Raw genomic sequence first — 22,734 nt, 5'->3', positions numbered from 1 at the left:
AGATAAGGCATCTTTGATAAATGGCACTCTCCTCCAATAGATCTTAAAGCAGAGCAGTATGGAATAGATGCTTTGTTGTGTTTTTCACTGACTCTGCCTTCTGCTTCCAGGCTACCTCTGGTTCTGTGCAATGTACTGTAGAATAGCATTATTCCTTCTGCTGTGCTTCAGCACCCTTGAAGCATTATTTTGTGCTTTCTTCCACCACAAACCAGTGTAGCAATCCAGCATGTTCCTTTTAGTCCTGGTTTTGGCAAGCATAAAATGTCCTGTGCTCTAAATTATAAAGTGTGTAAACAACAGATTGATGTGAATCATTCTGTTTGCTAATTAGATTTTAATGCAGAAATTTGCTCTTTTCTCCTTTTGATCTTATTCAAGGCTGTGGTAAGTCTAGTTCTGTTGCATGTTTTGTTTAATTCTCCTCACACATCCTTCATCCTTCCCTCTACTGTTAATTAACATTAATTTTCCTGTGCTCTCGATTCTTTGGTTCATGGCAGATAAAATAACATTGCTGCATTCATTGCTGCATCCTGCAAACTAACTTTTGTTTGTTCAGTTACCTGAACTACTGAGCTGTATCTATCATCATGTTGTGTGTGCACTGTGGGGCCCAATGCTGCTTCATCTCATCTCAGTGGAAGTTCCTCCCAGCTCCACTGGCAGTGGGATTGGAGCCCCTCTTCCTCTGTGCAAGTCCTGGGGTAGCATTAATGCTGTTTGAATGCAAGCCTGCTTTCCTGGCCTGCACTGCAGCTTCCAAGGGGAGGGCTGCTGTGTCAGTCTGAGGTCATGGCAGTGGCCACTGGAGCACTCTGGGCAGGTCATGGCCATGGCCAAGGTCCTGGCAGTGCCTTGCAGGAGCAAGCAAATGGAATTCAGGGGGAATGGCAGGTCCTGGCTCTCTGGACAGATTAGCAAAGCTGAATTTGCCAAATGCAAGGAGCTGCACCTGAGGAAGGGCAGAGTTTTCCTTATGCCTACCCTTCCTCAAAAGGGGAGCAGCACAGGGCAAAACAAGGCTCTCCTACTTGCAGCCTCTGGCCAGCACTCTCCCAGAGCCAGTGGCTCTCCCAGGGGTAATTTAGCTGCAGCACTTCTGCTGAAGTGGGTTAGCATCTCTGTGAAAGTGCAATGACTTCCAGGGTGCTAGTGCCACAAGGACAATTTCATTTAAACAGCTTTAGTGCTCTAAAGGGTATTATGACTGTGTCACAGCTGTGTGTTCCTCTGTCTGTTCCCCCCAGTCACTGGGCTCTAAAGGCAGCAGGCACTGCTTTCCCCTTGCCCTTTGCAGGAGAGATGTGATGTGGCTGCTGTTCCTTAACTGAAACAAAAGCTGCAGGGAAAGCAGATTAAAGAACAAAAGATTAATACTGGGAGGGAGAATTTTGGGGGTTCTTAGCAGAGAAAGATTATCTGCTGCTGCACCTGAAAACTGCTCTTCATGCAAAGGCAGAGGCAGAATTTGGTTACTGCATTGCTGCAGGGACCCTGTACAAGGATGGTTTGAATTAATGTGATCCTCAGGGAGGACACAGTCATCTGTTTTCACCAGCAAGATGTATTTACCAGCTCAGGGAGCTGGATCTTATGGCAGCTGCTGGTTTAGACTGCACTTTCTGTTAAAGGCCTTTATGTCAATGTCTCATTGCACCCCCAAGTGACCACACTAGCCAGTGCATATGAGTTTACTCACAGATGAGTGTTTGAGAAGTCAGTATCTTTCTTGAATTAAGAGCCAAAAAGCATTCTGTTAAATATACTGAATAGCTGAGAACTCATATTGTGCTGATAAGCAAAGACATTCAAGACCTGTTTTTCAGAGCAGTGTCAGGCAAAGGCAGAGCTGAGGGTTTGTTCTGCTGTGTGTACAAGAAGCTGGGGAAGCTGGAGGGCACAGTTTCATAGTGATCACAATCCCTTACTGTGAGGTGAGACAGGGAAAGAACCATTAGATGCCAATTCCTGGCAGGTCAAGCAGAAGGCTTGACCTCAGCACCTTTCACCAAAGGGCAGAGAAGGGTCTGATGTACTGTGAGCTACAAGGCTGTGTCTGGAGGGGTGTGAGGATGAGGAAGGGCCTTATCAGAACTCCCACAGTGATAACTTGTCTCTCAGAGCATCAGAGCTCAGTGGAAACCAGTAACCTGCTGTTCAGGAGGTCATGTGCCTTCCATCACCCTCAGCTGCTCCCTGGCACAGTTTTCATCTGTGAGGCTGCATTGTCCTTGCAGGACCAAACCAGCCAGGGTGGAAATAATCCAGGGAAATGCATCGATAATGTAACCTTGGCTGCTTAATATTTTAAAATCCTGAAACTGGAGGATATTTGGCTTCTGAAAAGTATTTAATCTTACTTTTAATAGTCTTTGCCAGACATATAGCATATGGCAGACATGATTATTTATAGCTCACAGTTAACTTCTGCTTATCACTTGTCAGCTGAAATAGTGTAGGGAATATCTACTTAAATGATGTCTCTTGTATTAGAGATAAGACTAAATCTGTTTAGTTTTTTTGTTTTCAGGTTGTTTTTTTTTAGTAAAACGATTAACAGAGATATCAGTGTGCCATGCAGCATCAGCAGAGATTGTTCCAGCATGCAAACATACACAGAATCAGGGTTTAAGAGCATAAACTGTATTCTAGCTTCCTATGTGATCATTTTGGAAAACAGGAGGGATTTTGTTGAAAACACTAAATAGTTACAGAAAGCAGATGTCTTTTGACAGAAACAGTGCAGAGTAGTATGTTTAAGTATGATTGCATCAAACTAATGAGGTTTTCCCACATAAAGCAGTTTTGATTCAGTGGAAACAAGATCAAAAACCAGATTATGATCCTGTAGATATTTTCTCAGTGTAATCAATGGGAAGTCAATTGCCTGCCCAGCTCAACAGATTTTTGTAGGATGGCAACTTTGGAGCTCTAGATTTTTTTTCTCTAATTACCTGTGAAGGTCTTCATATGCCTATGGAATTTAATTGATAATGTTGTTAAAAATCATGCGATGTTAGAAGGTCCCTGTGAGGCTGAAGAAGATGCTGTCAGATGAGCTGCTCTTGCAGCTATTAGTTATTGGTTTCCAGTAATGCCCACAGTACTCCTGACACTTGCCAAATTCAAAGACAATTTTATTGCCCCTTGTCCTCACTGAAGGAGAAGCCAGAGATGCACATATTTCTTAATCCCCATTGAAATAAAGCTTGGGAGGTCCTAAAGAAGTAATGAAATTCATAGCTTATTTTATTTTAATTCTGTTTGGGTTTTTTTGGTGAAGATTTGCCTAATCAATAATTTTAGAGGGCAAAGTTGAAACACACTTCCAGGTAAAAAAGCTGAATTTTGCATGAGTACCTTCTGAATAGATTTTGGAGATATCTCTTGCCTTCATTAATTTCTGCTTCTCTGTTTTTCTACAGATAGCAGTTTGCTTAGGCATATTGTAGAATTGGCCATCCAGGCCACATCATGTGAAGTGCAAAGGGCCTTGGGTCTGACCTCATTAATGCTGTCTGCCTTTCCCCCTATCCCTGCAGCTTCAGGTGTTATTCTCTGGGTCACTTTGCATTAAGGGGAAAGGAAGAGGTTTTGAGTGTAGCTGCAGTGGTGCCCATCACCAAGCTGCACAAGACACCCTAGGAGAGGGCTGGTGCTGCTCCTGGCATTAGGACAAATGCAGCCCTTGTTCATGGGGCACCTGCTGCTTTCTGCCCAGCTGGGAGAGCTGCTCCTGCAGCACTGATGTACATGTTCATCTTGGGGCAGCTCAGTGTCTCACCTGCAGCTGATGCAATGCTCTGGTAACTTTCAGAGTGTGCATTTCTTCTGAAGCCTGACAGATTCATCTTCAGCTCTTCAGTGAACCCTTTTATTGAAGCTCTGCCAAGTCCATCCAATGTATTAAATAATGACCTTAACAAGACTGTACCTTTGTTGCAAAGGAACATGGTCTGTGTGTCTTTTTGTTGTTTTTCTTTTTCTTTTCAAACGTGAATAATTTGCTAATTGTCTCTGGAAGTGCTGCAGTTCTATGTGGCCTTTCAAGGTGCCCACCAGAGTTTCTCTTCAGCTGCTCAGAGGAGATGCAGACTGGTTCCCAGGTGCTCCCATGCCATGGCCATGGGCAGCCTGTGCCTGCACACCTGGCTCCCAGAGGATGCACTGGAGGTGACATGCTGCACACACCCCAGCTGGGCTCAGTGTCCAGCAAACAGCTGTTAATTGAACCAAATTATTAAGATTTAAAGAATTTTTAATTCTAGTTTTTAATCCATGAGGGTTTTTGCATCATACACACATCATCGTTTTCAAGAAAGCCCTTTAACTCTTTAAGCTGCTCAGTCTCTTAAGTGAATAAATGTGTAGGGATCTTTTCCTGGGTAACTTTGGAGATTGCAGACCAGTATAAACACTGACCTCTGGGGACATGTCTGCTAGGAGTGGACAGAGGTAAGCTTTTCACTCAGGTGCTGGAAGTGGCCTACTGGATGCTCTGGTGGGTATACTGATTCCTGATGTAAGCACCTCATTTTTGCCATGGCTGTTATGTTCACTGTATCCTTTTGTTTCTTTCTAAACAGGGCTTTTTTGAAGAAGAGGAAGGTAAAGAGTATATTTATAAAGAGCCCAAATTAACTGGCTTGTCTGAGATTTCTCAAAGGCTGATGAAACTTTATGCAGACAAGTTTGGAATAGATAACGTGAAGATCATCCAGGATTCCAACAAGGTATGAAAAGCATGTGGTTTTGCACGAGGGAGAGAACTGAGTGCATGGTGCAAGAGGAGCAGGCAGATGTTTCCTGCTGTGCAGAAGCAGGTTGTTTTCTGTCTCATTTAGCTCTCATCCATTTTTGCCAATGGCTATTGTCAAAGGTCCCATTCTTCTTAGGGAACTCTTGGTAAAATGCCCTTATATCCATCCATGATCTGAGTGTTACATTTGGAAGTCTCAGTTTTCATCGGTGTGGCTATAAATAAATAAACACATCAAAAATGTTATGGATGCCTTGGAAGCTCATCACACTTAACATAATTTTATTGTTTCCCACTGTCCCCCAGGTGAACCCCAAAGACCTGGATCCCAAATACGCCTACATCCAGGTGACCTACGTGACCCCTTTCTTTGAGGAGAAGGAGGCCGAGGAGCGCAGGACAGACTTTGAGATGCACCACAACATCAACCGCTTTGTGTTCGAGACGCCCTTCACGCTCTCGGGCAAGAAGCACGGCGGGGTGGAGGAGCAGTGCAAGAGGCGCACCATCCTCACCAGTACGTCCGCTCCCTGCTCCATCCTGCCTTGCCCAGCCCACAGGGACAGCCCAAGGGCCGGGGATCCATCGCTGCTTCGCTGCCTCTCTGCCATGCCCGGCTCCTGTGTCCAGCTCTGGAGATCCTGCGTTTCCTGCTCTCCAATGAGACAGACATGCAGTAAACTGGAGGTTGTTAGGTCTGAGCTGGCTGGAAGCAGATGCTTAGTGGAGAAGGGCATGCGTGGATTTTGGAGACCTTCCAAAGCATGTAGGGCAATCAGAAAAGTTTTAGCTCAGATCAGACTTAATGCACCATAACAATGCCTTTGCCAAACTCCTTGAGATCCATGAAAGGCCTTGACTAGAAGTAAAGAGTTTTAAAGGTGAATAATTCCTCTGTCAGCTCCCATGGCAGTATTTTGGTTGAATGTTAAAAGTACCTCTTCACTGCTTTAAGGATGATGTTTTAATAGTAGGTTCATCTGCAGGTGAGTGTTGTGCAGGATGATAACTCATCTTTTCACTGTGGGTCTTGGCCACGTCTTCCTTGCTGACCATCTTAGGGATAGTTATTTTCATTCAGCTGCTTTATTTTTCCTTATAATTAACATCTTAACTGTTCTTGCAGTGATGTAACTTGGGAGTGGTTTTGCTGGAGGCAGCTTAGCCCTCAGAACCATTTTCTTTTAATAAAAAACAATTCTAAGAAAAAGCCAAGTAGGATGTCTGTTCTGCTAAGAGTAAAACTTGCAGATAGACATTTGTATTCAAAATGGGAGTAAGATACATTATAGAGAATTTTTTTAAGCTAGACGTAAGATTTCAATCAGTGTTTTAAGGCAGGAATGTCAGGAGCACTAGATATGTCTTCTCTTAATGAGTCATATTAAACTGAAACTTTTTGCTCCCTATCATGATTGAAATCTCTCTTTTAAAAAGCTTCCTTTGTGAGACTACTGCTGAAACTTGACATGTCTTAATTTTGATGTATGAGGAACTGAGATGGAGGCGTTGTTCTCATGGGCAGCCATGGGCAGAGAGGCCGATGTTCACAGCAAAGGCTCCCAAGTGACAGAAAATCCAGTTCCTTGCCAGCTTCGGTGCATCTCCTTCCCCCAAAGGACAGCGTGAAAAAAACTGCTTACAGTGCAAGCATAGTCACCTAAAAGTTTTGTTCTGGCAAGCCAGGAAAGAGGCACTGATGTCTGAGGGTGTCTTGTTACATGACACAGCTCTGCTTGTAAGAAGAAGAAAGGAGGAACAGCTTGTGTGTGGTTTTTTTAAGTGCTTGGGCAGCAGTAGATGTTTTGAGATCTCTAGTGAAGCAGGTACTTTCACTGACTTGAAAGTGAAAGTCTGTTATGGTCTGCCTGGCAAAAACAGAGGCTTGTTTTTCTGGCAGAATATTTTCCCTGGGTTATTACATGCTGTCATCAGCTCCCACCGCTCTCAGTCCTGCTCCATCTTTGCCATGAGGTGGGAATTTGATGACTTCTCCCCTGCTTTTCCCTTTGGCACCTACCTCACATCAGTGCTTTTCACTAAAGGAAATGGTCTTTTCTTCTCTTTTTTTTCCTTTTTTTTCCCCCCACACCTGTTTGGTAAAGTCATGTGTTTTCATTTCCTTCCTGTGTAAACTGAAGCACTTTCAGTTTGAGAAGAAAGCAAGGCTTCTGCTATGGCTGAAGTCAATTGTGGCTGGGTGCTGGAATGGCACCTGCACTGCATCTGCTCCAGAGCCTGCTGGGCCAAGAGCAAGTGCAGTGTGGCTGCAGTCCTTGATGAGTTCAAAAGGAAATGCTCTTCCAGTGCCAGGTACATCAGAATTCAGTTTGGACCTTCTGTGCCACTTCTACTCATTCAGTGATTAAAACTTAATTTTTGTGGATTAATAAAGAGATTGACAAAGTCAAAAGTTAATACTTTGACTTAGTTGTTCTGCTTTCCTAAATACTCTCTTGTTGGGTGAGTTCTCTGAGCCATTTCTCTCTCTCTTGAGTAGCCAGTCACTTGTTTCCCTACGTGAAGAAGAGGATTCAGGTCATAAGCCAGACCAGCACAGAGCTGAACCCCATCGAAGTGGCCATTGATGAGATGTCCAAAAAGGTCTCAGAGCTCAATCAGCTTTGCACAATGGAAGAAGTGGACATGATCCGACTGCAGCTCAAGCTTCAAGGAAGTGTCAGTGTCAAGGTAATGTCCATTTGCTGCCTTTTTTCTCTTTTTTCAAGGCATCTACCTGAATTTTTATTCTGATTTTCATCATTCGAGATATTTTTTGTCTTTGGCATACTTTGTATTATAGTGCTGTTAGATCTCACTCTAAACACACTAAGGAATGGCAAGTTTTCCACTGGCATTGATGACTGCTGGTTTTATATTATTCATACTAATTATTCAATTCAAGTCTACTCTAAATAACAACTAAGACCTTTCCAACAAGACTGTCCCGTATCACTTGAGAATATGACCCATCACAAGCAGGTGGATTCTTTAAAGGGAGTTTTGCTAGGATTGGCTTTGTCATTTCCTATTCAAGAAAGTTGGGATTGTGACAGGTATTCCTGATGCTCTCATTGAAGTATCTACAAACAAACACGTAACTGTCTGGGTGCTCAGCTGGCTGGGGACTTGGAAAGGCCAGCACAGATCTGCAGCCTGTACGAGGCTGAGCAGCTCCTATTTCCTCAATAAAACCCCTCAGCTTCCATCCTGGTGACAGAAGGAGTTGAGGGGATGTTCTTCGCACAGCCTAGCTTGCCTGAGGCCAGTCTCCAAGCCCTGGAGCACAAGAGAAACAACAATGTATGGCTTGTTCTCTGTTCCTAAGCTGTGCATTTCCCACACAGGTAAATGCTGGACCAATGGCCTATGCTCGAGCTTTTCTTGAAGAGACAAATGCTAAGAGATATCCTGATAATCAAGTTAAGCTTCTGAAGGAAATCTTCAGGTAAACATTAATATTAGGCTTTTCACCCCCCACATAGCACATAGGACACTCTGCATGGCACAGGCAGGCAAGACATGGAGTCAGGCTGATTTGAACCAGCCTAATTTACATCTGCATTTACCCTATCTGACAAGTCACTCCTGAGAAACATTTACTGTAGTTCTGGGCTACCCGAGTAGAATACATTCCTTTTGATGTGAGAATGAGTTCTGAAATTCACTTCCAACAAGGTGCAGTTTGCAAGGGGAAGAAGAGATGCAGCACTGTGTGTGTACAGATAGGCTTTTTCATTCCTACAAAAGCTGTGTCACTGGTTTTTGTGTTTTGGTGCTTGCAGGCAGTTTGCTGAAGCCTGTGGCCATGCCCTGGATGTCAACGAGCGCCTCATCAAGGAGGACCAGTTTGAGTACCAGGGAGAGATGAAGTCTCACTACAAGGACATGCTCAGCGAGCTCTCTGCAGTCATGAATGAACAGGTCAGAACATCTATTTGGGTGCTGGTTGGGCTCCATGAGGGGGACTAATTGTGTCTTCTAGTGACAAATGAAGCTGTAGAGAAAAATACTAGAAGTAAAACCTTGCAATGCAATAGTGACAGAAAGCAGGGGTTTTTTTTGTTTTTTGGTTTTGGGTTTTGTTTCTTCCTCTTTTTTTCTTTAATAGAAGTATATTCTATATCTGATCAACAAAGGTCTGTTTTCTGCCTTGCTACATATTGAAAAGCTGAATGTTTGTGAGGCTAAATGCTGGCTGGGGTTTAGAGGCATAGAAAAATAGCCTAAACTAGTGCTCAATGCTTTGCTTGCTTTGTCCTATAGCTGTGTTGTATTTAATTAAAACAGTAAATTGCTTTTAAGATGTAGCTTATAACCCCAGGAGGTATCCTTATTGTGTCTATTTATGGTCAGCTTTCAGAGAAGGTTATTTTTCAATTTTTTTTTTTTTTTTGCTTGAGTACACTGTCAAGATAGATGCCATGTATTTTAGCAGCTTCAGAAGGATGAGCAAGCATATATACATTATATGAATTGTATCCCAAAATTCTGAATTGCACTCCAGTGCACACTTGCAGCTATTCTACTGCTGTGTCCAGGCAGATTTTTTTTTTAATAGTTTCAGTTTAAATTAAATATTGAGCAATTTGCATACTGAAGTGCTAATTAAACCATGTTTAATTATATCTCTCCATGTTTATGGGCAGGGTACCTTAGATTGCATGTGATAAATAGTTCCTCTCTAGCAGCTGTGCTGCATTTCCAGGTGCCTGTAGCATCCAAAAGCCCTGTTGGTGCACAGTAACTTGGTTTAACAACTGGTATCAGTGGTGGCATCTCACAGAAGTGCCTACATGGCTCTCCATTACCCCATGCTGTATTATTCATCTTCACATATGAGTAGAATAAGGGTTGACCTGAATTTCTTGCCATTGTTGTACTTACTGTGGCACTGAGTGAGTTTTTCCTTGGGTGTAAAGCTCCCAATTGCTTGGAGGCCTGGTACCTGCTGGATGGAGTCAGGGGTGGCTGCAGGTCTGGGAGTTGTGCTCCTCTCCTCTTCAGGTGTATAAAGATTTGTGAACCTCAAGCCTTCCAGTGATTCTAACCAGTAATTATCACTGTTTTGAAAAGTATGTAAGTGTTAAGAGTGTTGTTTGTTGATCAATATCCATGCATCTCACATGGAAGTTATTTTGGCCATCAGTCAGTGTGCATAGGCAGCACCATATGTCTTGTGTGAACCACTGTTTCCCACAAGAATGGAAAATGGATGGTCAGCTCAAAAGAGGCATGAGCAGCCCATGAGATTCAGCATTCATAAAACATTTGGAGAGTTCTGTTAAATGCTCATACCTGTATTTATATCCATGAGCTCTGAGTTTTCTTCATACTAAAGAATACAAAATTATGTGTACAAATCAGTGCTAATGTGTAAAGAGTTCATCCAACAAAAGTCAAAATTGTCATCTCTTTTACCAAAATCATCTGAATTTTAAAGTCCACTCTGAAAACAGTCTCCCACTTACAATACTTTGGGGAAGCCTAAAATGTGACAGCCCCATTTTTTGGGCAGTGGGGGGTTTTGAGAAAACTCTACTCCTCTTGTCATGAACTCATGAACTCCCTGCTTCTGAGCAGAGTATTTCCTCAGAGAAATCACATGCCATAAACTGTGGCTGAAATATTTATCTTACAGCTGGAAAGCTTGAGGCTCTCTTGCATCTGTGCTGTGTGCTTTACACCAGTACAATTTGCCATCTTTCCCATTGTTGTATCAAGAAAGTTTTGTTTCTCACCTACTGACAGTGACTTTTTCATCACCATATCTTTTTCTCTTTTTTGTTTTTCTCTTTTTTTTTTTTCTTTTCTGACAGCTCTGTCATGGTCCTTGCTTATACAGCTTCTCTTCTTCCCTGTCTAACATTTCCCTCAATACTATAGCCAAAAGTGGTATGTTCATTTTTCTTACATCTATTTTTTTCTTTTAAGGTCATATACTTCCCTCACTTGCTGTTTTTTCTGCTGGATATGTTTGTTCCATTTCCCTTCTCCCTTCTCAGGGAGTTTAGAAAAAGATCTAAGCTGTATGTGTGATGTGTTGTCCATGAGCAGTCTTGAGAGCCCTGTTCTTTAGGATCCTAGCTGTGAACTTTGGGGAGGCCAGTGAGGCAGCTGGACGAGAGTCCTCTGATGCAAAAGCAAGTGCCAATAGCAACAAAAGCAAGTGCCAACAGCAGCAAAAGTGGCTGCCAGGGCATGCCCAAGTCCCAGTGCCCTCCCTGCAGCCCAGGATGTGAGAGCAGCTCCTGCCCAGAGCTGCCCATGCTGCTGGAGCTGTTTGTGCTCAGGTCTGCCTGGTGACAGCTGAGGGGTGGCTGGCCTGCAGCCCTGGCCAGGGACAGCTGCCACTGATGGTGTAGGGCTGCACCTGCAGCTTTGTCAAGGGGAGAGGCTTCTCTTCCAGTGCTGGTGCCGTGTGGTCAGTGGGGATCACCCTGTCTCTGCTCTGTATGCTTCCACAAAGCACCCATGGAGGATGACAGGTTTATAAAGGGCTTTTACCAAAGCTAGAAGAGCTTCTTCAGGAAAAAGATCTTCCTTCTTTAGGACAGGGCAGAGCTTTTGCCACTGCTGCTCGACTGGAGCTCTGCCCACAGGCTCAGCCTGGCACTTGGTCCCAGCCCTGCTGCCCAGCCTGGGCAGCTCTGTGGGGCTGCTGCACCCCCAGGTGACAGCGTGGGCAGAGCTGGGCCTGTCTGTGCCATGGTCAGGAGGTGCTAATGTAGGTGTCCAGGAGTTTGCAAAGTGTAGGGGACTTGTGTGAGAGTGGTGCAGTTCAGGGAACCCCATGGAGCTTGGCAGCAGTCAGCCCAGCCCATCCCTGCAGACTCCATTTACCAGGGCAAGGTCCCTTTCCTCTGTCAGATCCTTAGCATCATTGTGTAACAATAAAAAAATGGGAAACCCTTGGTTAGACAGCAGACACTTCAGACACCAAATAATTCAGATCTCTCTCACTGTTGCTTTTGTTTTTTTCCCCTGAAAAGATTGCCTACAAGGAGGACTCAGCAAAGCATCCAGGGATGGAGCGCACGTATTCCCGAGTCATCCATAGAGCCAGCTCCTCTGTGCCAGCAGCAGCCACTCCAGCAAACCCTGATGCCTGACTGCAGCCTCAGGAAGAGCTGCTGGCTGGGGTGGGGTTTGTCCTTTGTTGTTGAGGAGATTTTTTCCTTTTAGATTAATAGTACTGAAAATTAAGTTGATGGACAATACCAGGAAAAGGATTTGAGGGTTAAGATTTTAATTTATTGGAAGTCTTCACGGTGTTATTTTAAAAATGCAAGCTTGAGAAGTTTTTTTTTGCCTGCCCCAATATTTGCACATTCCCTCTCTTTTTTCTTTTTCTTTTTTGTTGTCAATTTTTGGTTTTGAGCAGCCTTTATTAAGCCAGGCTGATTACAAAATTCCAGTTGAATAGATAGGTACACAGCAAACTCTAAGTTTGCTATAAATTATAATATATCTAATACTAAGTCCTAGTATACATATATTTTAAAGGTCAGAGTGGATGTTTTATAACATTTAAGCATATTGCAATTGTAAATAGAAGATGTGTAAAATATGTCATTTTTACAAAATTTTAAAAAATATCTTTTTAGTTAATTATGACAGTACTAAGAATATGGATAACATTTCAGTTACCATTATATTAAAATATTTGTGTATGTGTATAAAAGCGTCCATAAAATTTTCTCTTTGAAGCTCTGTGCATTGGTTCATTCCTGTGACAGCACTCTCTGGAGTGGTGGAGATCAGGATCATCCCAACTCTCTGTGATGTTGTGGATGCTGATAAAGGCACCTATGACATCTGCAGAACGTGGCTCTGGGTTCTCTCCATGGCCCCAGACTGAAGTCACCCTGAGAAGCAGCTTGGTGTAGTTCTCCTGCTTGAGACCAAGAAAACTCAGATTTTCCTTTGAAGTTCATAATCCCAGATTTTCCCTGGGGCACACTGGGAAGCCACGTGCCTTTATGAGATGTTTGTTTCAGTTTCTGCATCACGTGGGGATAAAGTGGAGTGATTGTTCCAGCTCTTAGGAGTTCCCACACTCCTTCATGTTCATTCACAGAAAACCCCTGCTTGCAGCAGTCCCTGCTTGTAGTACCTGTGTGTTAGAATTCTTCCTTCCTGTGCACACAGTCCCCACAATTCTGCTAAGCTGTTTTTTTTCTGTTCAGCTCATTTCCCCTGGAGAAGCTCTGGTGGTTGCCCTGAGGCCTCCACAGGTTTGTTCAGGGCAGAGGCCAGCGCTGTGGCTTTCTACCTGGGGGTACCAGGAGGAATTTTCCAGTGTTTTGCCTCATTCTGCCCTCCTGTCTCTTCTCCTAACACCCCAAGTTCACAACTGGTGCATCTCAGCTGGAGCTGTAGCCTGGCCCTGCAGTCCAAAGTCAGGGGTGGGCTCTGAGTTCACCCCCACCTTCATCTCTGTGTGTAAGGTAGAGGTGCCATGACCCAGCCTCCACCTGCCAGCACCTGCTGCTGTCTCACTCTGCACATCAGCAGTTTTCCAGAATTCTTGGCTAAGGTTTGGAACCCCACAGTGTCCTTGGCTGGTGGGGGAAGGAGGGCAGTGCTTGGGACAGGCACACCTTGGTTTGGGATGGCCCTCTTCCAGCATCAGTGCAGCAACAGCGTGACCCTCACCTGGGACCTGGAAAGAGCCCAAGGAAAGGGAGAGGACACTGCACAGCAGCATCAAGCACAGCTCAGGGTTTGAGGAGCAGGAGCTGAGCCCTCCTCATCCTCACCCTGACAGGCCCGGCTCTGCTCCTCGGACACTGCACTGTGCAACAACAGTGATCTGCTGAAAGGAATGGGGTCTGGCCCAAATTGTAACTTGCTTTGTGCTGTGTGTATGTATATATATATATATATATATATATATATATATATATATATATACACCTGCTGTTTATATATATCTATGGGAGGATATATATATATATATATATATAATGTATATATGTGTCATCAGAGGTGGCAGCAGGACTGTGCTGTACCGAGAGGTGAGTGAGCACCAAGTCCTCTGTCCCTTGGTTGGTTGGTCTCACTGGACTCCTTTTGTGTTTATGATGGTTATGGGTGGGTACATCAGAAGCCATCAAGGTGATTTGGAGACAGACTGTTTCTAGTTAATGTTCACAAGAAATGAGCAGCTACATCTGTTGGTGGCCACCTCTGGGAATAACTGGATTGCACAAGCATGGTTTGCACTGAGGGAACATGGCAGGCTGGGCTGAAGCCAAGCTGTGGTCTGTAAAGCAGAGGTAAGGAAATCCCTGGATTGTTTTCTCAATAGCTTGCACACAAAATGAGTTTCATGAGTAAGTCCAAGGGCTTGGTTTATTTATATTCAAATTATATATATGTTTGGATATAAATATATAATATATTATTATATATTTATATCCAAATCCAAGGGATTTGGTTTATTTTAAGCACTCAGCTCTGCAGCCTCCTCTGGGATTTGAGAACCAGCCCATATTCTGGGCTTGCCTTGTTGCCGGTGTTGGAGATGCTGAGGCTTGAGTGTAGCTGGGTCCTTGCTCCAGATGGCTCCTCCCCTCCTGCTGTGTTCACACACTTTAAACACAGTCGGGTGAAAGCAATTAGCACAAACATTAGCTTTGAACCAAGGCTGCAGCAGGGAGAGAAAACAAAGCATTAAACCATGGATGGTCCCACTGTCTGAGAGGAGAGAATGAAAGAAATGCAGGAGGCATGCGAGGCTGTAGGATGATTACAAGGATGGGCTTTGGCCCTTTCCCATGATGAAATTCAGCATCCCAAAATGCAGAAGTGAGTGTAGCACTGAATCCCACACCCTGCCTGTCTGTGATGCTGTAGGAAAAGGCTCTTCACTCAATTGCTGCTTTTTAAACTCATAGCATTACATCAGGTCTGCACCATTTCTTTTTTCCTACCAAAAGCTCCCCTTTGAGACTCCTTTTGTCTAGGGCAGCCATAAGATCTTGATTGGCTGTTCTTGGGGCTGAGGGTTTCTCCAGTAAATTATTTCACAATCTATTCTTACACCTCTTCCTCCAGCTGGAGGAGGCTCATCCCCCTGGTGCTGTAGGCGAAGCTGGTGACAGATTCCCTTTCATCCAGGGAGGGAGATCTGTGCAAGCCAGGCTCAAACTGAGCTGCTTTAGAAACTTTACAGAGTGCAAAAGAAATTATTCATGTTTGTTACTTAGTGGGAGCTATCTCAACACCCCAAAAGGAGTTAAGTGTTATACATATTTTATGTTTAATCACATCTTTAGTGACACCCAACCACAACCAAAGGCTTAAATTTCAATTAGAGGGAGTTGTATTAAATGATTAATAGGAATCATTCCTTACAGGGTAATTATATCTTAACATTCACTGGAGAGATGTTATCTTGGCAATGTAATATTGATCTGAAGAGGAAATGTTTTTTTTAATTATTTTTGGATAATATCCAAATGAGAAATGGAAGGGGATGATCTATACCATTCATACTCCAGACACACCACCCCTGTGCTGGCCATCCATGGACCTGGGATCTGGGAAGTGAAATTGCATCCACACATAGCTTTAAATGTGGCTTTTTTCATCTCAGCAGGAAAACTGCTGTCCCACATGTGCTGAGAAGCTCCAGGCTGCAGGTACTTTTTACATCAGTTTGAACATTTTTTAAACTGCTCACTGTCTGCTCAGTATTTCAGCTGTAAGTAACATGGGGCAATGAATCTTTCAAGACAGATGATCTGTCCAGGATATCTGCTATGGACTTGAATGTGTTTACCAATTTTTAACAAGTTTGGTGTGCACACAGAAGATTTTTCTCTTAGTATTTAGATTATCACAAAAATAATCAGTGTTCACAGTCACTACAAATTAAAACCATGAAGTAAGGTCTGAACCTAGGCAGTTAAAATCAAAGGGTGTTTAAATCAAGTATCAAATGAGAACAAAGAAATAGGATTCAAAAGAAAGCATTCAAATCTGTAGAAAAAGAAAGAATGTTTTAAAAACCAAACAAACTAGAAAGCAAGTCTCATTTAAGAGAATGTGATGGGAACAGGCATTGCGCCTGCTCAGGTGAGCTGTGATGGGAACAGCCACTCTGCTCAGGTGAGCTGTCATGGGAACAGCCACTCTGCTCAGGTGAGCTGTGATGGGAACAGCCACTCTGCTCAGGGGAGCTGTGATGGGAACAGCCACTCTGCTCAGGTGAGCTGTCATGGGAACAGCCTCTGCTCAGGGGAGCTGTGATGGGAACAGCCTCTGCTCAGGGGAGCTGTGATGGGAACAGGCACTGCCTGCTCAGGTGAGCTGTGATGGGAACAGCACTGCCTGCTCAGGTGAGCTGTGATGGGAACAGCCTCTGCCTGCTCAGGGGAGCTGTGATGGGAACAGCCTCTGCTCAGGTGAGCTGTGATGGGAACAGCCACTCTGCTCAGGTGAGCTGTGATGGGAACAGCCTCTGCCTGCTCAGGTGAGCTGTGATGGGAACAGCTGCCCTGTACCACAGCAGAGCATGGCTCGTGGGAGGTCCAAGTGTGAACACAGAGCTGGGCACAGGGGCTCAGGACTTCCCCAGGGTCAGAGGTGCTGGAGCAGGGCAGGGTCCGAGCTGCCAGGGCTGGGACCCTGGATCACAGGGACCCAGGGCTGTAATCCCCTGCCTCCTTACAAAGCCTGTGCAGGGGCCGTTCTCACAGCTCTGCTCCACTGCCTCCTTCTGGGCTGGCCTCTCCTCGACTTCAAACACAGAACCCTTCCTACTGGGAAACACAACTGAAATTATTTGCTAATTAAAACTGAACAGAATGACCAATTTTAGTTGGGAAAAGCAGGGGAAATTTTGGGAAAGGCCAAATTGATGCTTTTGTTTCAAAATTACTTAAATCAGGGACGTGCAGAGTTTGTTCTGTTCCAAACAAGGCTGGTCCCTGGGGCTGAGCCAGCCCTGACAGCCCAGGGTGGGCTCATGGCCAGTGGCAGAGCATGCAGACCCCAGCCTGGGTGCCCACACGGGCCCTTCCAGCCTGTTTTTGTTTGCAGGCCACAGAGAGCAGCTCTGGGCAGCCATCAGCTCGCTGGGCAGCTGGGGGAGGAAATGAGAACATTATTATTCTTTTCAAGAACAATCCAGCACAGTTCCTTGGTGAAATATTAGCTATGGAAAATATCAAGTAACTTTCCTACCTTCCAGGCATGTGTTGGAGCATTTGGAGATGGGAAAAAGTAAAAGTACAGTGAAACCAGCAGTGTTAGGGGAAAGCTGCCACAGCATGTAGATTATCAGGCCAAGAGAGTATTGAGTGGTTTTAAGGAGGATGGTAAAGAGCTCATCTGGGAGAGCCTCCTAGTCAGTAAATGGTGTGTGTATTTCTCACTATAGCCTCAAGATGCAAAAACACTGGCACCCAAATGTGGGGGGATAGAATGTGAGAAAATAAAGATAGTGCAGAAGGCAGTCTCACCCCTGAGGAGCTGCAGCTGTGCTAATCACAAAAGATTAGGAACAGGCCTGCCCTTAATAGGCCACAGCTGTGTCCAATAAGGATGAGTGCTATAAAAGAGTGGGTGAGCTGGGTCAGGAGAGAGATGGAGTTTGTTGGCTGTGCTGTGAAGAAGGAGTCAGTGCTGTGAGGAGATGCCCGTGAGAGATCACCCAGAAGGTATGGAAGATTTACAATAAGGTGACAACACCCAAACAGTTCTGGCTGATGGCACAGTGGGAGCAGGTGCTGCTGCCCCTCATGGAAGCTGTACCCAACAGAGGTTTGGGATCAGCCCTGGGCATGTCCTGGGCCTTCAAGAGCATCTCTGAGGCACAGTCAGGTGGGAGTCAGAGTAATGAGTGCTCTCTAACCTGGGAGTCAGAGCCTACACAAGATATGTGCATGGTTTGTAATGTTTCATTGAGTTGAAAATGTACAGGCACTTTTAGAAAATTCTCAGTAACACAAAAGTGCAATCATAATTATTGACTTCTCTGTCCAGGTTGAGGTTTTTCATAACTCACTAGAGCATCTTATATCTGAATAGCAGCAGTTTCCTTTTTTCCTATGAACTACTCCTCATCTTACAGAAGCTGAGTTGAGTGGTTTTTAAGCTATGCTCCCCACGTGCTGTTTCAGTGAGCTGTAGTCACTCACTTTTTGTTAGGGACAGCTGTGAGGGTGTTCCTTACACTGTGATGGGTTTTTGTGACCTGCAAATGCCATGTGATGTTGCCTGTAGTTCTGATGTAGATGTCATTGCACAGATTGCCTGTGGTGGGATACCTTATAGCTGCAGGGTTTCAAATATATTCATGTTTTATATGGGGTGTTTTGCTTGAGAAAAGAAAGCAGAGTAAGAAATTATTATTATTATTGTTATTATTTTTTATTATTATTATTATTAATCATAATAATTTTAGTATGTATTTTGTGCTCTGTAACCATGATGCTCTCTCCCATGAGTGAGGGCTTGTTTTAATTTGAAAGCTATTGCTCTGTGCAGGTAAATTTGGGCCCAGTTGTGAGCTCCTCATTATGAAAATCTCCAGCTGAGCATAAAGATTGTCTTGCATGAGGCATGGGTTTGTACTCTGCAACATATGTTGTGCTTGCAGGGGGCTGGCATAAAAGAGACTAATTCTGATTATTCCACACTAACTTGAGGATCCATTTAAAGGGACAGAGCCTTGGAAATTCAACACAGACACCTAAAGTGTCCTCTTAAAAGTTTGAAATGTTTCTGTAGCCAAACTTCATGCCAGCCCAGTCCAAAACCAAGGTTTTCAGATGTGACTCATGTATCTTGGTGTGTCTATTTCACATTTTCAGGTTAAGCTTGGTTTTTCAAAAGTGTTGAGCATCCCCTGCTGGAATTCAGACCCCTTTCAGGAACCTTGAATGCTCAAAATCAAAGCTTCATTTAATCTGGGACATGTGGGATTTTCTGTATACATGTGGGAGTTAAGGCACAGTCAGGCAAATGGTCCTTGCAAAAGGAAAAGGATGCTTAGCAGACATTAATAAGTTAAACAATTACCATTTAACAGGCTCATCAGATATCTTTGTGCCATCATTACCTAATGAGATGTCGAAACCTGAGAATGCTTTACAGATATAATTGATTTTTGCCATCTTGTTTCTAGGAGGTTGTGGAGCTCATTCCCCACAACTGCCTTGCTGTGCAGGCTATGAGTGAGTCCCCACTCAGCTGTGGCTGAGAGGGAGTGTTTAATTAGTTTAATTAATCATGAGAGGGAGGCGAGGCCAGGTTTGCCCGCTCACTCCCGGCTACACGTGAGGCTGGGGGATTCCATGGGCTCTGCCTCTTTCCCCTGAGTGCTGCTGCTCCTGTCTGTGCCCAAAGGCAGCCCCTGGCCCATGCCCTGTGTCCCCCTGTCCCATGTCCCCATCCCACTCAGTGGAGCACTGCCACTTCCATGCCAGGACAGAGCATCCTGCAGCCTCGTAGTTCCCTCCTGGGCTGGTCCTGCCGAGCCCCTGGGTTGCTGTCACTCTGCTGGGAGCACTCTGAAAATGTACATAGGTGACCTGTGCATGGGTTCTGCAGATCTCCATGCCGCTTTCTATGGGCCTGTTAAAAAGGTAAAGGTTATATAAGTATTGTTATTTTATGTTTAAAGTAAGCAAGTGCATTTTTTGCTCTCCCCCTTGTCCTTCGGAAGGGGCTTAGGAATAGCAGGTTTCAGCTGTGCAATAGGCAAGACCCAAAAGCCACACTTTTCAGAATAAGAATGGGTATTTTTCAGCATTTGTATCATGTACCAAAATGGGCTTCCAGGTTCCTCTGTTTGGCTACAGAGAGGTGCCAGCTCAGAGGAGGGGAGGTACCCCCATAGCTAAAACTGGGGTTGCTCCAAACAGCCCTGTAAAGAATCTGGTCAGTGAGTAATTAGCTGATTGCCCAGGTGAATGCCTGAGGCACTGCTGCCGGAGGTGCGATGTCAGTATTTGTGCTCTGTTGGTCGGGTTCAGCCCCAGGAAAGGCAGGCTCTGTCTTTTTGCACAGGGACTCCCATGCCACTGGGAGGCAGGACACACCTCCAGCTGCAGCATGTCACAGAAAACATCCACACACCTGCTGCTGATGGATTCTCCAGGACAAAATGTTGTGGTAAGCTAAAAAAAATCATTGTGCTAGAGTAGCAACGAGTCCTTTTTGACTTTATCTCACCTAGGTCAGGGGAGCAAGAGGGATTTGGCAAGTGAGACAGCTCCAAAAGCTGTTCAGCAGTGGTGCTGGCTGTGCAGGTGCTGCTTCCTGCTGGTGGCAGTTTGCACTCTGTCCCTTCCCCAGGGAGCCCCTGCAGCAGCCATGCACACACACAGAGCTGCTGCTGCTGCATGTCACCCTGCACACACACACACACAGAGCTGCTGCATGTCACCCTGCACACACACACACACACAGAGCTGCTGCTGCATGTCACCCTGCACACACACACACACACAGAGCTGCTGCTGCATGTCACCCTGCACACACACACAGAGCTGCTGCTGCTGCATGTCACCCTGCACACACACACACAGAGCTGCTGCATGTCACCCTGCACACACACACAGAGCTGCTGCATGTCACCCTGCACACACACACACAGAGCTGCTGCTGCTGCATGTCACCCTGCACACACACACACACAGAGCTGCTGCTGCTGCATGTCACCCTGCACACACACACACACAGAGCTGCTGCATGTCACCCTGCACACACACACAGAGCTGCTGCTGCATGTCACCCTACACACACACAGAGCTGCTGCTGCTGCATGTCACCCTGCACACACACAGAGCTGCTGCATGTCACCCTGCTGGGCAGGGGCAGAACAACGAGCTGAGCTCCCCATGCTTTGGATGAAGATGCTCCACAAGGTTTCTGTGTTTGGTTTGCAGGTTTTCTGCTGCAGAAATTTGGTATGCAGTTTGTACAGTGCACTGAGACAGAGCACATGCACCAGCAGCCACACAGAGATATTGCTATGGGGCTCCTAGCAAGAGCTTTGGATATGACTGAGGGTGAAAACAATTTTGCCTGGGTCCATATCCTGCCAAGGATAACTTGCTGAAGCATCTCAGGTGTGAGAAATTGCCCCTTCTGTTAAAGCTGAGGTTTATAGCAAACCCAACACAGTTAGAGGTGTCTGCAGCAGGCTCAGGCAGGCTCACTGAAGATGCACTCACCAAAATCTGCAGCCTGCAAGTGTGCCATGGCTAAGAGGCACCCAGCATGGCTCCCTCCATGGCACAGAGCAGCAGCATCCAGGGTAAGCACACGTCTTGGACCCCTCTGAATTTACAAAAAACAATGTTGGGTGCATGGAGCTATGGAGCTCTTTCTGCTTTCAGGGAACACACTGGTCAGCCCAGTGGCAAAGGACAGCTTTGCCAGGTTTTCACTGTCCAAAACTCCTGAGTCATCTGGCCCTTTCAGCAGGGGCAGCTGTACAGGGTTACAAGACAAAAGTCATTTGCTCAGATGCTTCTGGTACATCAAAAGGTCTGTGCCTGCTGCAGTCTGGTTCCAGAGGAGCAGCAGGCATGGGATGAGAGGAGACACCTGCAGCTACAGCTGGGGTGAGCTAATTGCTGAGCTGGTCACTGTCCCCTGCCCAGCCACACCTGCCAGCTGCAGGGTCAGCAGCAATGTTATAGTTACACATGGGTGCTGTCACTGCTCAGTGCCTGATCTGCTTGCTGGAGAAATAGGCCCATAATGCTCCCTACACATTATCCCAGCACAGGGGCACCTGCACTGCTATTTAGGCCTGGGTCCAGACCCAAGAAAAATGCATGGGTGCTGTGGGCATCATCTGCAGCCTGAGAACTCACATTTGTTTCACCTCTGCCTGCAGATGAACCATGCAGAGCCCTCTGGAGAGGCTCCCAGGAGGTGACAGCAGGGCTGATGCTGGCCAGCAGCACCTCCCCATAGACCCACAGCCCTTCTGACACCTCTGGAAAAACAAAGACTGAGTCATCTCATGTTTGAAGTATCTCACAACAGTTTTCCTTTCTTCCCTCACCCTCCAGCAGCAGAGTGGGGAAATGCACACAGATGAAATGGTTTTTTTCCTCTCTGTTATTCCTGAGTCACTGTTGAGCGCTATTGGGAAGTGAAGGATCTCAAAGCAGAAGGTGTGTTAAATTACTTCCCTGCTGACTTTCTGGCATTCTCAGCTCTGTGTTTTAAGTAGGTCTTGGGGAATGGGAAGACTGCTCCACAGGTTTTTGCATCTTACAGCCAGAAGAAAGATGGCTTTAGGGACTAGATGATGAGAGAAATGCAGGGGCATTGTGTTTCTCTTGCTAATGCAAGAATCAAGCCCAGTCTGTCTCTTGTTACTCTCCTGGGTGCTGGTGCCAAAGCTCCACTCCAGTGACCCTCCCTGGGTGCCCACAGAGGGCCCAGGCCCTGCTGCAGCCTTCCAGGAGAGCTTTGGTGTTCCTGCTGTCCATCACAGCTGCTGGCACGTGCTGTTAATAGCAGGGTTCTTGCACTGTATCAGCTTTCATTTCGAAATTTAATTTTCCTGAGAGAAATTACTAATTCTGGAATTGGAATTCCAGATACACGGAGAAAAAAAGCTTAAATCACCCCGTGCTAGGGAAGAGATGAATTGCTGTCCAGCAAAGTCGAGGTGTTTTATAGCAAAGCCCACACAGTTACAGGTGCCTGCAGCAGGCTCAGGCAGGCTCACTGAAGATGCACTCACCAAAATCTGCAGCCTGCAAGTGTGCCATGGCTTAGAGGCACCCAGCATGGCTCCCTGCAGCATCCAGGAGCTGGCAGGGTCAGCACACACCTTGGACCCCACTGAGTTTACAAAAAATCCTCTCTCTCTGTGCCATGCAGATCACCGCTGGGCTTTTTGGGCAGACCAAAGGGAATGAGAAGCCCGGAGGGCAGGCGGGTTTCTGCTGGGGCTGACCGAGATTTGTGCGGCGGGAGGGGCCAGCTCT

General features: G+C 45.6%; 1 protein-coding gene across 14 annotated transcripts in view; it reads left to right on the top strand.

Annotated features, from left to right (window-relative positions):
- DOCK10 (dedicator of cytokinesis 10) overlaps nt 1–12,471 on the top strand; it is a 144,091-nt gene extending 131,620 nt beyond the window's left edge. For 10 of the 14 annotated variants that reach the window (XM_071437513.1, XM_071437512.1, XM_071437511.1 and 7 more), the window contains 7 exons: nt 4,590–4,736; nt 5,069–5,279; nt 7,263–7,453; nt 8,110–8,210; nt 8,548–8,686; nt 10,582–10,657; nt 11,755–12,471. In XM_071437513.1, the coding sequence (XP_071293614.1) occupies nt 4,590–4,736; nt 5,069–5,279; nt 7,263–7,453; nt 8,110–8,210; nt 8,548–8,686; nt 10,582–10,657; nt 11,755–11,822 (933 nt within the window). In that variant the 3' untranslated portion in view covers nt 11,823–12,471. The other 4 variants (XM_071437517.1, XM_071437518.1, XM_071437508.1 and 1 more) reach the window with 2 other exon arrangements.
- Nucleotides 12,472–22,734: the final 10,263 nt, after the last annotated feature.

This window comes from Agelaius tricolor, unplaced genomic scaffold (genome assembly GCF_023055355.1).
Source record: "Agelaius tricolor isolate 1412-34295 unplaced genomic scaffold, bAgeTri1.0.p SCAF_12, whole genome shotgun sequence".
NCBI lineage: Eukaryota > Metazoa > Chordata > Aves > Passeriformes > Icteridae > Agelaius > Agelaius tricolor.
This window is presented reverse-complemented; position numbering and strand designations above follow the sequence as displayed.